The sequence below is a fragment of the Haematobia irritans genome, chromosome 5 (assembly GCF_050003625.1).
Source record: "Haematobia irritans isolate KBUSLIRL chromosome 5, ASM5000362v1, whole genome shotgun sequence".
NCBI classification, from domain to species: Eukaryota; Metazoa; Arthropoda; class Insecta; order Diptera; family Muscidae; genus Haematobia; species Haematobia irritans.
The window spans coordinates 161894576-161910616 of record NC_134401.1 but is presented as its reverse complement, the minus strand read 5'-3'; the positions used below and the strand labels follow the sequence as shown (position 1 = coordinate 161910616).

General features: G+C 31.6%; 1 protein-coding gene across 11 annotated transcripts in view; it reads left to right on the top strand.

The window, feature by feature from the left end:
* ITP (ion transport peptide) overlaps positions 1-16041 on the top strand; it is a 115183-nt gene that overhangs the window by 82606 nt on the left and 16536 nt on the right. Inside the window, exons 1-2 of one of the 11 annotated variants that reach the window (XM_075309268.1) lie at positions 14303-14447; positions 14512-14600. The exons of 9 other annotated variants lie outside the window; for them this stretch is intronic. In XM_075309268.1, the coding sequence (XP_075165383.1) occupies positions 14598-14600 (3 nt within the window). In that variant the 5' untranslated portion in view covers positions 14303-14447; positions 14512-14597. Of the gene's footprint in view, positions 1-7380; positions 7629-14302; positions 14448-14511; positions 14601-16041 lie in introns of those variants that run through there. One more of the 11 variants, XM_075309266.1, reaches the window with a different exon arrangement.

Here is a 16041-nt window from a genome sequence, read left to right as displayed (position 1 = left end):
CAGGGGTCGGTTCAAAGCATTATTGCTAAAGACACCATGTGTGTATTTCGTCTTATCTTATAATACTCTATTCCTCAGTGTGGCGGAAAAAAATCACAGTTGCGTGCGAATGAGGTATAGACAATATTCCTCTCTAAATGTTGAGATCCTGTAATAAAAACTAGAACATACTAATTTTGGAATAGGTTTATTTCTTCAATGTCCGTTATTTATAATTTTGAGAAATGTTCGGATTTAGGGCTGGTGACATTTCTGAGGATTTCAAAGCTTCTGTAAGTGGTTTCACTGCAATGTGGAACGCCGTTCGGACTCGGCTATAAAAAGGAGGTCCCTTATCATTGAGCTTAACATGGAATCGGGCAGCACTCAGTGATATGTTAAGAGAGAAGTTCACCAATGTGGTATCACAATGGACTGAATAGTCTAAGTGTGCCTGATGCATCGGGCTGCCACCTAACCTAACCTAGGGCAGAATAACTCTATAAATGGCTCGCGATCGTGCCACGGTGCTTTTGCCAATCGAAATGTATCAAAAAAAGCACAAAAGTGTCAACTTTATCAAGCGTGCCTTGTAGCAACTCCTTGGCTCTCTTCAGTCTGACTTTTTGGGCATCGGCTTTAGTCCAATCTCATTTTTCAATATGTGTTACATCCGTTCTCGCGTTATGTTCATCTCACGAGCAAGTGTTTTACCACTGCGGTGGGGATTTTGATAAAATCTGGCCTTCACTTTTCAAATATAAAGCACGCTTGAATTCCATCAGGAACAACTTTGTTTCTAAATGCAATGGATCAAAATGCTTTTGTAAACTCAAGTCGTGGTTATTTTGTATTAGACCTCAGGTCGAATCTATATGCAGATATGACAACTTTTCTTTTTGTTGTTTTTTATGTTAGTGATTGCTATTGCTGTATTAGGTGTAGGGGATTTTTTTTTTTGTTTTTGAGAAACGTAAAACATTTCTCTTGTATTTTTTTAATTTGAATTTCCTGCCATTTCACCATGACATTTATCTCGTATTACATGAATTTAAGAGGATTTTTTATATTAAAATAGAATACGTGCGTCATTGAAAATCTATATTTTACCTCAATCGTAAGCCACAAAAAATCAATAAATACTAAAGCGCAGAGATTTATTATAAGTACTGCGTGTACTCAACTCTTGACAACAGTGAAGATAATATGGGTAGACTTTAAACTGGTTACTTACGTATGGTGGTCATAGGGTATAGAGTATAAAACTATGTTTAAATGCTAGTAAAACAAAACCAGTTTAATTATGGCTAAAAATAAATCAATTATAATTTAAAAAAAAAAAACTCTAAAACAACAGCAACGGAAATTCAATGATCTAGAGTGGGGAAAAACATTAAAATGATTTTCTTACAATTAATACAAGGCGCACACACACTACCATATATACGTTATCCACATGACAAAGTAAGTGGGGTTATATTTATGTAAATAAGTGTGTTTGTCTATTTGCAATTACCATCTAATCTGGATATTTCTTGAGGTTGTGTTGTATTTTTCTAAAGCAATCAACACCAAGAGTTAGTAGATTACAAAGCAAAATCAACCAGCCAACCAGTCGACTAGCTACCCCACATGAATACATGAATCTTACGGCAAGCATAGTCGCCCAAATGGCTGCGATGGATGGATGGATTATGGCTTAAACATACATACATACATACATTGTCGGGACACAACTTTAGTTTACTAGATATGGGATTGTTGTTACAACGAATCGATTAACAAGCAACACGATCGCTTACTTTGCCGCTCACTTAAAACAAATGCTGCTGCAACTACAGCAAAACAAATAACAGCAAGAACAACAACAACAACAAATCGCATTAATATGCAACAGAGTAATAACAGCTTAACAGATTGAGCTAAAATTAAAAGTTACACATGTATAGCCATCCATATGTACAAAACCTCTTAACATGCATGACAAACTAACATTTGCGTTACTGTTGTGTTTTTTTTGCCATAAATATATTGAACCCAGGGATGATAAATGGCTACGAAAAGAAGCTATTTAGAAAAAAGTACTTTTTCCACCAAAAGGTGCAATACGTCAAGTGGTCCATGACTAAAGTCTATGTAGCCTATATGAGGTATTTGGTACAAAATACACCAAAAAAATTTGGCAGTTATTCTAAAGTAACAACTTTGAAAGCACTCCCAAAAATGTCCTCCCATAGATGTTCTTTATTTTAACTGCACAGGAAGTTCATTTGAGCCAATTTTTTTATAACTCACTTTTTTCATATTTTTAATGGGAAATTAATTGTTTTTTGTTTCAAATAGGCTAAAAGCTCAATTCATTCTAGAAAAATAGTAAATTTTTGAATGTATTTGATGTCAAACGTTCCAGACAAACATTAGAATGCATTAAAAATCATAAAACAATGTAAAAATTATTCATTGGTCATATATCACAAGATTTCTTAATTCACATCCAACACTCTGAATTCGCATTACACCTTAAGAAGTGATGTAAATTCAGTGCAACGGCTGTTGAAATGGTGGATATCCGTCCTATGACAAATTTTACTAAATAGTTCACATTTTCCTAACATGGGCGAAGTTTATTTAGATTGTGATCACAAGTTTCTGATATAAGTAAATTTTCCTTAAATTGTGTGTCTTGAACATCATATAGTGCTAAAGATATTTTAACAATTTTTAACTAAAATGTTTTCCTTCAAAATATTAAATTGTCTTAAACAACAGAAAAAATTATTATTTTTAATAAATTTTGTTTAATAATTATTAATAATATTTAATAATTATTAACTTATATGTGTCATATTTCAATTAGTAAAATATTTTAGTTAAAATTTTTAGAAAAAAATCCAAATTTTCTTTTATGGTGGGCTGACTTTTTTATTGGTGCTGTAGCTACATCCGATTTTTTGCGCAACAATTGTCGAAGTTTCAATTTGCGTTCAAATGCATCCCAGCAAAAAATGGAACACTATCTCAGCAGGATTGCAAGGGGAGAGACAGTATCAACTGCTTACAAATTAGCGCTGATTTTTGTGACAGATGTCCTGATTTAGAGCAGATTCTACACAGCGCGGATATAATTGCTCATTTCAATAACAATATTGTTCAGAAGTGATATATAACATAATCTTGACAGTACAGCTTTTCTTGCATCTATGGTACACAAAAAAAATGTTGTGTCTGATTCAATCACGAAATTAATTGATCCAATTAATTTTTTAATTGAAATGTCTTCAATCATAGAAATGATAGTATTAATTAATTGAGGGTCAATTAAAAAATTAATTGATTCAATTAAAAAATTAATTGATACTTTAATTGAGTAGAGTTAATTGATTGCTATTTGAGCTTTGTTTGCATTAATGATACCAAATTGCCATGAACTATGGTCCAAAAAGCAATGAAACAAAAACGTACCAACTTTTTCATCCCTGATCCAGTCTATGCTCTATGCCACCATGAAGTTGGTAATTGGCAAGAAAATGTAAACCCCACTACAACTTGAAAATTATTGGGTGCTCTTACAAATCGAGTTTCAAGCTCACCTTGCCGCCTGATCTTTTGTTGCGGCTAAATACGATCAGCAGACATAACAAATACACACCCATTCTTTACTACGAACTAATGGGTGGCAACTCCAACATACATACTTGAAATAACAATGAAATTACACTTGAATTCAAAAGTATTCGTTTAAACTGTTTCATTTAAATACTAATAAAACAAACAAATAGACGTTATAAAGGATAAATTGGGTTAGAACGGTCAAATTGTATTAAACATATTTACGTTGTTGGCTACACCAAAATTTTTAAAAAGGAGTAAATAGAGTAACCACATTTAAGCTTAACTGTAGTATGTATATTGATAAATGGTATGAAAAATTGTTACATTGTTTCGCTTTTCTTTACCACCCATGTCGAATAATTACAATAACGAACATGCAACAAAATGGAATAGGATAGAGTGACATGATGCAATAAAAAAATAGAAAAGGTTTAAGCAAAATTAGCTCAAAATTGTAACAATGGCAAAATTACACTTTTACGGCCATTTTCATGTACCTCCATTAGGCTTTAACTGCCAGTTAACATAAAGAAAAATAGAAATATCTTTTCTCCGGTTAACTTTAACGGAAAAATATCGGTAGTTATGTTCCTAACTGGCATATGGTATATATACGCAAGATGACAGATATGTACATAGCCTGGTTTAAAAGTTCGTTAGCTAACGTAGCGCTAACAGAGCTTCATGAAAATAAAATATATCTAAAAATCAATAAAAACTAATTTAATTTAATTAGTTCATATAAATCTTTTACATTTTTGTTGCGAAACTGAACTAAAGTTTTTCCATTTTTTGATTTGATTGGAAGAACATTATATTTATATTGCTCTTATCTCAAAATCGTGAGGATGATTTCTTCGTTACTCTACCATGGTACATTGTTTTGGTAGTTTTTATAAGATTAACATTATGATTTAAAATTTGTGAAAATTGACAAAGCCGTTTTGGGTCTTCTGTATAAATGTCGACAGCAGCGTTGCCAAACCATCTTTATTGCATTACCTTCTATAATTTCCAAATACTATACTTTTCCAAATGTAGGACAATTATATTTGGATTTTGTTCGATATTTAAACTGCAATTGCAATTCTACATCATACCACTACAAAAAAAAAACGTGTCAACAATCTACAAAGAATTTAATCGGCCTATCAAAATATTTAACTCTTACTCTTATTCTTTGGCATGTGGTCGTCCATTGTGGAGATTGGTCCGCTTCAGTATGGCCTTTAGAGATAAACAGGTTCTGTATCATGTACCGACGACGATGAAAGATGATGATTGCACTTAATAATGGAGTCTTATAAAGATATCATGGAATCAATGTCATTTCATGGGGTATTCACGTTGTTGTTGTTGTTTTTTTTTTTTTTTTTTAATTTGTTGCTTAAGGAACAAGTAGTACATAATCGGATGTTGGTATAGCTTAACTTAGAGATTGCATCACTTGAGTTTTGGCCAACAATGAGTAGAGGAAAAAACAAACGATTACCATATATGGGTGATTCATTGAAGTTGACATCAATGGAGTTATCTCAGCAGCATTGCAGCATAACCGGATACGGATATATGTTCATGTATACGCCATTCTTAACGGGAATTATCAAAGTATTTAAAAAAAATACGGCAACACCTTATACCATTTACAAATTACACACTACTACGAATAGATTGTCCATCTCTGTATATAAATATTATTATTCATTCTTTTATTCATATACTCGTATTTGTATGCGGGTAAATGTATGTATATGCACTGGCAAACATGCTAGACTTTCTGTCGTCGTTTGTCGTCACCATCACTTGGCAATAGCTGATAGCCGAGTTTATAATATATTCACGTATATAATACAATATAAATTCTCACACACACACATACACATTTACATCAGAAAGTCATCATACATAGATTATTTTCTTTGTATTACTGATAGCTGTCGTTCATTATAACGCGATAATATTAAAACAGTGTATAGATGTGTGTGTATGTCTACCGTTGTTTATAGGTTGCGGCAAGAATTTTTCGTTTCAGCTAAGATTTATTTTAATTAGCAAACTATTACTATGTGAACTAAAGCTGATCTATTTTAATTGGTCCCAATTAGTTTTCGACATTTTTGCAAATTCATCATCATTTAAAGAAAAATATTCCGATCAAAGAAGATATCAGAAAAACACCTAACAACAATACCATGAACTATTTCAGTGGAATATGTTGGCGAAAACAAGAAAACAATTTGTTCCCTTTAAAGCTTTTATGGAACTCATAGTATAAAATGTCATTACTGATTCCTGTGCTAACTGTTCGTTACCTGATAGACAGATTTCCAAAAAAAATAGTAGATGAAATTACAACAAAAACTGGATGAGCTGTCACCTAGGTATAGGTAAGCTCACAAATATCACCTGTTTTACTGAGAGGAGATAATAAAACCATTGCCCACTATGGCTTTCGTTCATGGTGGTTGGCAGCACTGAGAACACTCTACAAAGCAGAAACAACACTCTTTTACTGAGAGAGCAAATCACAAGGAAATCAAAGTCAAGTAGACAATATTCTCAAATATTCAAACGAAATTATCATCTTCTTCACTTCACAAATTTATGAAATTTAACAATAAGTTTGATTTTACTTTGTACTTGTACAACACAATGGCTTTCGCTCAAAATGTTTGGCACCACTGAGAATACGCCATAAATCAGAAGATACCATAAAAGTAAAACACTCTTTTTACTGAGAGAGCAAATCACAAGGAAGTCAATGTCAACTAGCCAATATTCTCATAAATTCAAACAAAATAACAATAATAACACTGAGAACATAGCTGATGGCCTTAGCACCCAATGCTACTTTTCTTTCTTTTCTTTTTTTATCATACATTTACTGTATGATTAAAATAAACAATAAATAAATAAATAACACTGAGAACACTCTACAAAGCAGGAACAACACTCTTTTACTGAGAGAGCATATCACAAGTAAATCAAATTCTAATAGGCGATATTCAAGCGAACTTCTCATCTTCTTCACTTCACAAACTTATGAAATTTAACAATAACTTTGATTTTACTTTGTTCTTGTACAACCCTATGGCTTTCACTCAAAACGGTTGGCAACACTGAGAATACGCCATAAATCAGAATATAACATATAAGTAAAACACTCTTTTACTGAGAGAGCAAATCACAAGCAAGTCAATGACAAGTAGCCAATATTCTCATACATTCAAATAAAATAATTAAATATCACCTGATTTGTTTTCGCTTTGTGCATCATAGCCAGACGGACTACAAAAAAATTTAAAATTTATGAATTTCAACAAATAATCATAAGTGATGTTACTAATATACTATGAAAAGCCCAGAAAAACTTTGTATCCACTACTAAATAAAAACAATCGTAATATTGCTTTTAATTTCTCAACGTAAACTGCATAACACTGCTCTAATAGTGACATTTTACACCTCAGTTGCAAAAGTCTCTATATTGTCCCCAAATTTCCTAACATCAGTAGGAAATATCAGCTACGAATTTTGAATATTTCGTAAACATTAAGTTGAGAAAATATGCTTACCCTAATGTACACAGATCTTTTTTTAACAATATTTATAAGTGCTGTTAGCGCAGTATTTTATACTACTGTTGGCTTGCTGGCTACTATCATTATCACCAAACAATCAAACAAACATACCCACAATCTGACTAATCTCAAAGAGATGCAAAGATCGTGCTGTTTAGTTGGTGGCAATAATGTGTGCTACCACATTAGATTTTCTAGTTCAAATTTAGTACTAATTTTAATTTCAATCGAACGAGTTAAGCGAACACACGAGCCTCCTGATTTGATTGGTTTCATTTTCAATTGATTCGCGTACACCCCGCCCACTTTTCTATACAAAAAATAAAAAAAACAACAACAAAAACATAGTCATTTCGGGGCTTAAATTACTTTAGATATTTTTTTAAATATTGATTTGACCGATCAACTAGAGTGTGCGTGGTGGTGGTGGGATAGGAAAAGAAAATGTTTTTCGTGGTGAGTCAAATTCATATGTTGTGTTTTGATGCTCACGTGGTGTTATTCGTAATAGATTTATGGCAATGCATCAATAACTGATTTTTTGTATTGTGTTTTAAAATTAATTTTGGTTTTCATAATATTTATTTCACATTTGTGGTTATTTTTGCAGTTCGTTTCTTTTGATTGGTAATAACCTTATGACGCCAATAAAATTCGTCATTCTTCAAATTATTACTGGGAATATCCCCCTGGCACTTGTAGATGTGTGTGTATAAGGGGACATTTCAATTGAAATGATGTCAATGTATTATTGAAATGTTGACAAAATATTATAAACGACAGGCCCCCCATCACCAATAGTAAATTTATGCATTTTAAATTTATTTTCAATTTCTCCAAACCAGTAAATTTTGAAGATGTTGGAGGAAGATTTGATAAAAATGAAAAATACCCGAATTCTTAGAATATCGAATGTTAATTTAAGAATACGCAAAAAGTGAGTTTTTGGAATTGTATTCGTAAGACTTCTCGAAAAGCTGGTGTTAACAATAATTTATCGTCATTGGCTACACTCTAAAACACAACATTGAACGTGAGTTTGATGTATACAATTTGTTTTTTCGCGGGTCGGTTTATTTAAATCGCACAAGAAGAAGAAAGATTTTTTTGTCATGCCCAATTTCATGTTTAGCTCAATGACAAGGAACCTGCTTTTTATATCCGAATTGGAACGGAGCTTCACATTACGGTGAAACCTCTGAGAAAAACTTTGAAACACTCAGAAATGTCACCAGCATTGCTGTGAGAGGATAATTCGCACCGCAGTTTGGTGTTCAGTCGAAACTGGAATTGAACCCATGACCATCTGTATGCAAGCCGGGCTAGCTAACCATTGCAACGCGGTGATTTATTAATAAAAGGGATGGATCTTTTCTGAGTTTCTACCTTAACCCTCTAATATCCAAGCCCGTCTTCATTAAAAGGGAAATGTTTTAGTGAAACTCTACTTAAAAAAAAAACATCTTACAGCATGTACTACATTTACCGAATCGATTTTTATTGTTTCCTGTACACAAAAGAGAGGTTAATGTGTAACGATAGGCGAAGAACCAATACAATAATCTTGGAAGTCATAAATTTCCACTCATTTACCGTCAACAACCAATTGGAATAGATTTGGCAACACGCCGCTGACCATCGCATCAAGAAGTATTCGACGACCGACTATCGCTATGATTGTGTTCACACACTTACCTCTTTTAGTTTGTGTATCCGATTTCCTTCGGATATGTTTGTTGCATCGTCGAGGGTGTGTATGTTGAGCAAAGTCCCATTCCCGTTATCAGACATTTGTATTCGTGAATTTGGAATTTATTGTCTTGATTAGTTGCCAATTTAAGTGATTGTCGGCAAATGTCTCTTTTTTGCAATTGATCAGTAACCAACAAAAACAACAGCATCATCAGTTACCCAATATCATTGATGGATGGCGGCGTTGATCGTTTTTCTATTTGTTGTATTTTAATATTAACCATTAGTGCTTTGTCGTTGTTGTTGTTGCTGCTGTTTTATGATCATGGTGTTGATGATAGTTCTTCTTTTGATTTACTTTTAAAATATAATCAATGCGACGCAAGTCAATTGTTAACCATTAAAATACATCAATCTCTCTTTGCCACAGATACCACACATATAGTTGACAGACTTAATTTTTATTTGTACGATGTCATATATATACATTTTTATAGCTTTTCTAAAGTGATTTGTTTTTCTATTTATATGTATATGCTTTTTAATAAAATTTAATTATTTTTCGCATATTCCATATGAAACGTAATAGTTATTTTTAGACAGAAAAAAATTTCATATTTTTTAGCTTTATATTTTGGGGTGTCAAGCGCTACTTTAACAAATGTTGAGTATTGGTGAAATATCATGGTTGTTATCTGTAAAGTCAAAGAGAGATAGAGAGAGAGCGAGAAAGCATGTGAGCATATGTTACCTTCTCATTATATAGCAAAATGTTAAATAGCATACTGTTATGTATGAAATGTTATTGTTTAGATAACTTTTTAAATCTCCCAAGAGAGAGAGAGAGAGAGAATATTCTTAGAATTGCAAAAGTTATTAAATATTTATAATTGGATACCAAGAACATATAAATCTCTAAATTATCTTCATACGGTTTGGTTAACAACAATAATAAGATTAGTTTGAATATTATCTACGAAAGCATTTTAATGGATGGAATTAAGATAATGTGTAAATTAATTGTAATTCTTTACTTAAGATGAAACAATATTGACCAAACATGAAAGATAATGTGACCAACACTTCATTCGTTTTGAAGTTCAAATATCTTTGAAGTAAGACGAATTGTTTCTAATGTAAAGAAAAAAATATTCCAATATATTTTCGTTTTGCCTTTAATAGGACATGGAAATCTGCATGCAACTCCGTCTTGGAACCGACTTGGAATCACTTCTTGAGTTGATCAGTTTATCCATCCGGCTATCCACTTATTTGTTGTTCGGAACATGTGATTTGAAATTTTGATCTATGGAATTATATATAGAATTTTTTTTTATATTATTTTATTCTCTAACCAAAAATCCAGTAGGGATGATGTATTGACAGCTTCGCTGGTATTCTACTGGTTTCCACAGTTTTATTATCATTGTTATTAGTTGTTTGTTGCTTTCCAGCATTACTGGTAGTAATAGCTGTCACATGCGGAAAGTGTAATTTCATCACAGCATGATGCGAATAACAACAATAATTAATTTTATGCAAAACAAGTAAAAGCATGAAACATACCGGGTGGTATGTGCAGAGTTTATATACTATACATCATAATTAAATAGTTAATCAAGTCATATACTTCAACTTTATACTGAAAAAAATATTGTCGTAATCCCTAAGATTTCATATTCTTAAAATGGAATGTGTTTTGTCCTTAGATTTAGATGATAAGACTTTTATTTAGTTATTTAGTTATCATTAGAGTATAAATAACAGAGCAAATAGTAACTGTAGGCGAAGACACTTTGAGTAATTTGAAGGGAGTGTGTATTTTTATTCCAATGAAGCACTACTCCTAAACTTTACACGTGTCACTTGAAAAAATACAACTTCAAGCATCTCTTCTAATGATTTTTCTCCTTGCTTGCTTAGCTATACTCTGTTACTCTCTTCAAATTCTAAGTTTCTCCACTCTCGCTTACTCACCTCACCAAAAGACGAGTAGTGGTGATTTAGTATATCAATACGCATGTTTTATAAAGCTTCACTAGAGTCAAGATGAAATTACACTATATAGATTGGCGACCATATTTATAATATTTGTTTAGAATGCTTCAAGAAATTGTCTATAAAACTTTTAGAAATGTCGATTAACATTTTGTGCATACGGCTGTAAATCAACATGGAAAATACCGGAGGGTAATGCAAGCAATGATGAATTTGTAACAAGAGTTTGACATGAGTTCGTACTCGTAAACACCATTGCATTGATGATTGTCGGGAAGAACACAACACATTTACGAGAATAAATACTTTTCATTATTTACTCTCAATAAAGAGATATGTCTTATAAAACGATGATAAAAGTTTAAAAACTTTATAAATTTAAATTTCTGTCCAATATAAAGTACGTAAAATCTAAATTTAAAATTGTATTGTCTTAGGCTCTGAAATAATACCAAAATAATTAAAGGAAAGACAAACTCATTGGAACTGGGTATGGTTTATTTTCAGTGTATGTGAATAAATAATACCAACAATGTATAATCTGCAGCTTTACTAACATTGCAAATAATTTGTTTTCAAGACATAAGAAATCCATTATTGAAAGCGTGTGTGATTTCACAGATAGTTTTTTCGCATCACTTAACAGTATTGGCGTTTTAATTACTTCACTGATATACTTTCTATGGTAAACGATTGGGAAATCCAACAAGTCTGACCAGAGAATAAAGTCGACCAATTTTTTTGACGTTTGAACAACAGCTAAAGTAACTTAACTAGCTAGCAAATGAAAATTAACTTCTAAAAATACAGTATACGAGTATTCCGAATTATTGTAAGATTAATTGTACAACTAATTTAGCAATGTGAATTGTCAATGAATTACAAAATTATATCGCTGAACTAAAAACTATTTTATGTCCTTTACGGTATCCTGAGTCCTATATAACATATTGACTTTTTTTGTATTCGCACAGTTTTCAATTTTTTCGAGTTTTTTTTTCACAAATATTGTATGAAAATACATATACATTAAAATATTTTAAGAAAACTTGTGTTATATTTTCCCATAATATACACAAGCATGTATTATGCATGTAAACACTTACACCGTGCGATATGTCGTTATACTGATTTGTGGACGGCCAGCCTTGTCACGCTTGCTTTTGTGTAGAGAAGGAATTCAGCATTTTTTGTTCACCAAAACAACAGACTCAAGCCAACATGATAACTACGACACCGCTCTTTGATCGTCATGTAATAAGAAGGAAGTAATGTTACAGTGTAAACTAATCGAATGTTTACCATCCGGGCCTGTATAATTGTACAATGAAAGTGAAAAAACTAATTATCGACCGAACGTTAATGACTACATCTTTGGTAATAGCAATGTTGATAATGATGATATCCATAAGGAGAAAAAAATATTTGCATAGATTCCTTGAAAATTTGTTTAACGAAATGACCACTTGCATATATTTACTTTTGAGTATCTTAAAAGGAGGCTTGATTATCTTTTGTTGGTGATACATGAAAATTTCACCAATGAAATTTGTGGAAGACAATTTGGTATACAAGCAAAAATTAAGTTGATCACAAATTTTTGGTAAAAACCCAAAATCTAAAAGGTAACGTGGGTTCCGATATTGGTTTGCAGATATTCTATGGTAATTCATACAATAACCAGATAGACAGTGTTGTTTTTATTAAATAATGATTTTGTTTTACATACGTTAACATTGTGGACGGTTAGACGGAGTTTTCTGTTCTGAGGAACGAAATCTTAAAAAAGTTAACATTTCTTTTGACACTAAAAAAGTTTTTCGAAAAGCAAATAAAAAAGATTATAGACAATTGTTCCATTGCTTGTCATAAATTCGTTTATTTGGTCTTAATGAAAGTACTATACCTAGATTTTCGTTGCGTGAGAACGTATTTTTTCTTTGAGTGTATATACTTTGTAAGACTGTTTTACATCTGGTTAGTGCGTAATTATTTTTACTTTTGTATATTTTTACAAATAATAACAAATTTCTTTTGTTATGGGTCTGGAATGTGAAATATTAAAACACTAACGCTATATTCACTTATAATATACGCTATGCTACACTACTTATTTGTCTAATCTTACTGTAATTATTTCTCCCCCTATGATCTCTCAAAGAAAATGTCTACCATAACATAACACCTTATCTAACATAACTTTCTACCTAACATAACACCTTTTATTTTTCCCCGTTCTATTAAACATCACACACACACAATCTTATATGATATAAATTTACAAGCTTTTGTTGTTGTCGCCCTTCCTGTTGTTCAATACTTGGGGAATATGTGCAATGTGATGTAATGCAATGCAATTTCAAAGTTCACACTTGTTGCAGTGTTATTGTTTACCCTGAATTCGAAGAGAAAATAACAAGAGAAATCTCTTATCCTAACTCAAACAATTAATAACTTATCATTCCTCTTCCACCAGCAAGCCACTACAAATATAAATATTACATTGCAAAAATTTTTTAATTTTTATTTTATTAAAATAACATTTATAAAAGCCTTAACAAAAATGCAGAATATCTTAAAATTGCATACATTGCGGACATTGCAGACAATTAGTCATCCATTTAATGAACATTAGCAAAACACTTCATGATGGTGGCAAAAAAGCCTTACTTTGAAACAAGAAACTCTCAGAAGTCCACTATACACTATGATCTTTTTTGCCACATAAAACAAATTAACATATTGTGCAGCAAGTATACATTTTATTTGCATGTCACGTAGTCCATACATATAAAGCTTGTAACCTCTCCGCTAAAATCGAATATCCAAAGAGAAAGAAGAGATCACAATATTGTTGTCAGTGGCCGGTACGGCTGACTTTGGTCACAGCTGGAACCGTTCAGTCTGTCGTTGGCGGAGATAGGATCATATATAAACTTGTTCTGTATGAATAAATATCACCGCAAATATTTAAGTGATTTCGTACTAACAACTAACAATTTATGTGTTGTTTTAGGCCATGTGGTCAATATTGGTATCTTCTCAAGAGATCTTTCAATAAAACAAATTTATGTTTTCTGTTCCTTGTTTTAATTTCAAGCCGGCCGGTATCTTGGTTTGACCAACCAGCGATTTAAAATGTATGATTCATAACCAATAGAAAAAAACAAAAACGTTGAATAGTCCACACAAATGTAAATACGTGGCGTATATGTAAGGTTATGCTTTCCTGCGTATACAGACATTTAGCTGAGGTTAAAAATAACTATGCACTGCCACAACCGCTGCTACCTACCATCATCATAATAAAATAAAAAGAGCCATAAATTTTGAAATTCGATGCCAATTAGTAACAAAACTTTTTCTCTTGGCTTACTTATGTTAGTGTGTCTATATATGCGTTATTTTGCGGTCTTCGTTGAAAATTGATATGCAACATATAATCTCTTTTTTCATATATTCACGCACATTCGCATAAACTGTAGCTTTTGCTTAACTGTGAAAAGGAATATTGGAAAACGTTTTTTTTTTTTGGCTTTCTTGCAAATATGGAATATACGCCCTCTAAACCAAACGTTCCTATATGTATGTATTCACATGTGTGTAAATGAATATATGAATAACATAAATATATGATTTTTATTTGTAGGTGGATAAACTTTATTTCTGTATCGTTATGCAAAAATAAAATCATAAAAAACGTGTTGCAGTTACTGGCTTTTCTGACCGAATATAATGGTAACTCTATATAACTGTTAATAGTGTCATATAAGCAGAAGATGAATGACATGAATGTATTAATAACAGAATGAGAGAAATGTTTTGAGAGTGACATATGTAACGGTTTATTTTCGTATCTAACTAAATTGAGGTTGAAAGCGTATAGGTATAAAGGTAGCCCGTTATTTTAGGCCCACTTATATTGAAATTGTAAAATATTAAGGCTGCACGTATGAAGATGTTTCAATTAAAAAAAGCTTACAAATGTCACTACGATGTTTTGCTTGGCATCGTAATATAATATCCCTTAAATATATAGCACCATATGTTTCACCAATATGGTAATATTATAATAAGTCCTTTCCAAAGATAATTGAGAATAATAAAATTAATCCTTGTGCTCTTATAAAGAGAAAACAAATGTCAAGGTGTTGAAGGCTATGAGAAAAAATTGTTTTATTTGTTTTTTTTTTTTTTTTTCAAGGTAGCTTTGCCCAGAAATAAATTAAAACAATAATATTCACATAAAACCATAATATATATTCGCTTTAACATGCACATACGTTTTATTTAAATTTTCTATAATCGTTTGGGTATTGCTTTTGTGTTTTTTAATTCAGAAATTTATGAAAAACAAATGTTATGATATTTTCCGACGCAAACGGCAGTACATTTGAGAGACACGTTGACGCATAATATTTTGTTGTCAGAGTCCTCTGGTGCTTCAGTTTTGCTATGACAAGACCGCGTGTTCTTCCAATTTGTCTATGTCCTTTCCATATTCGGTCTACGTATATCAAATAGAACTACTCTAGTTCAAGTGAAACTATGCGTATGAGTTATGTATAACCGAAATATAAATTATACGCCCGTAGGTAATTTTTTGTCAATTTGAAATAGGGATTCTAATAGGAAATTTTCAAATCATGTATGTACTCTTCGTCTTATCGTAATTTTCAAATGTCGACTTTTCAGCAATAAAAAATATTGGAAAATCATACTTTTAAAGCAACAAAGTTAGACTTTTCTGCTTTTCTCTTATTACTGACTTTAAACGTAAGTGTAGATCGATAGTTCTGTTTTGTTTCCTTTACGGAGTAAATTAAATGAATTTATTAAAAACTTCGCTATGATTGTTCATATCTATTGGTAAAATGCAGATTTTTACATTGTGAAATTTGCTTTGAATTAATGAGAATTAATTGTAAAAGTGGACTAAAATAAAAAATAACAAATAATTACTATTGTATATATTCAAGAATGCATTCTTTCCAAATCTCACACAATTTAATTAACTCTAATGCTTGTATTGTCCAAGCCTTAGCGAAATAATTTCTCTATGCGACGTCATGTATTAAGTCGAACAATATTATAATTATATTGTGTAATGAATATTCATATATGGCGTGTATCATGCATTTATGATGAAAGTTACGACGCTGTGGAATGTTTAGAGAGG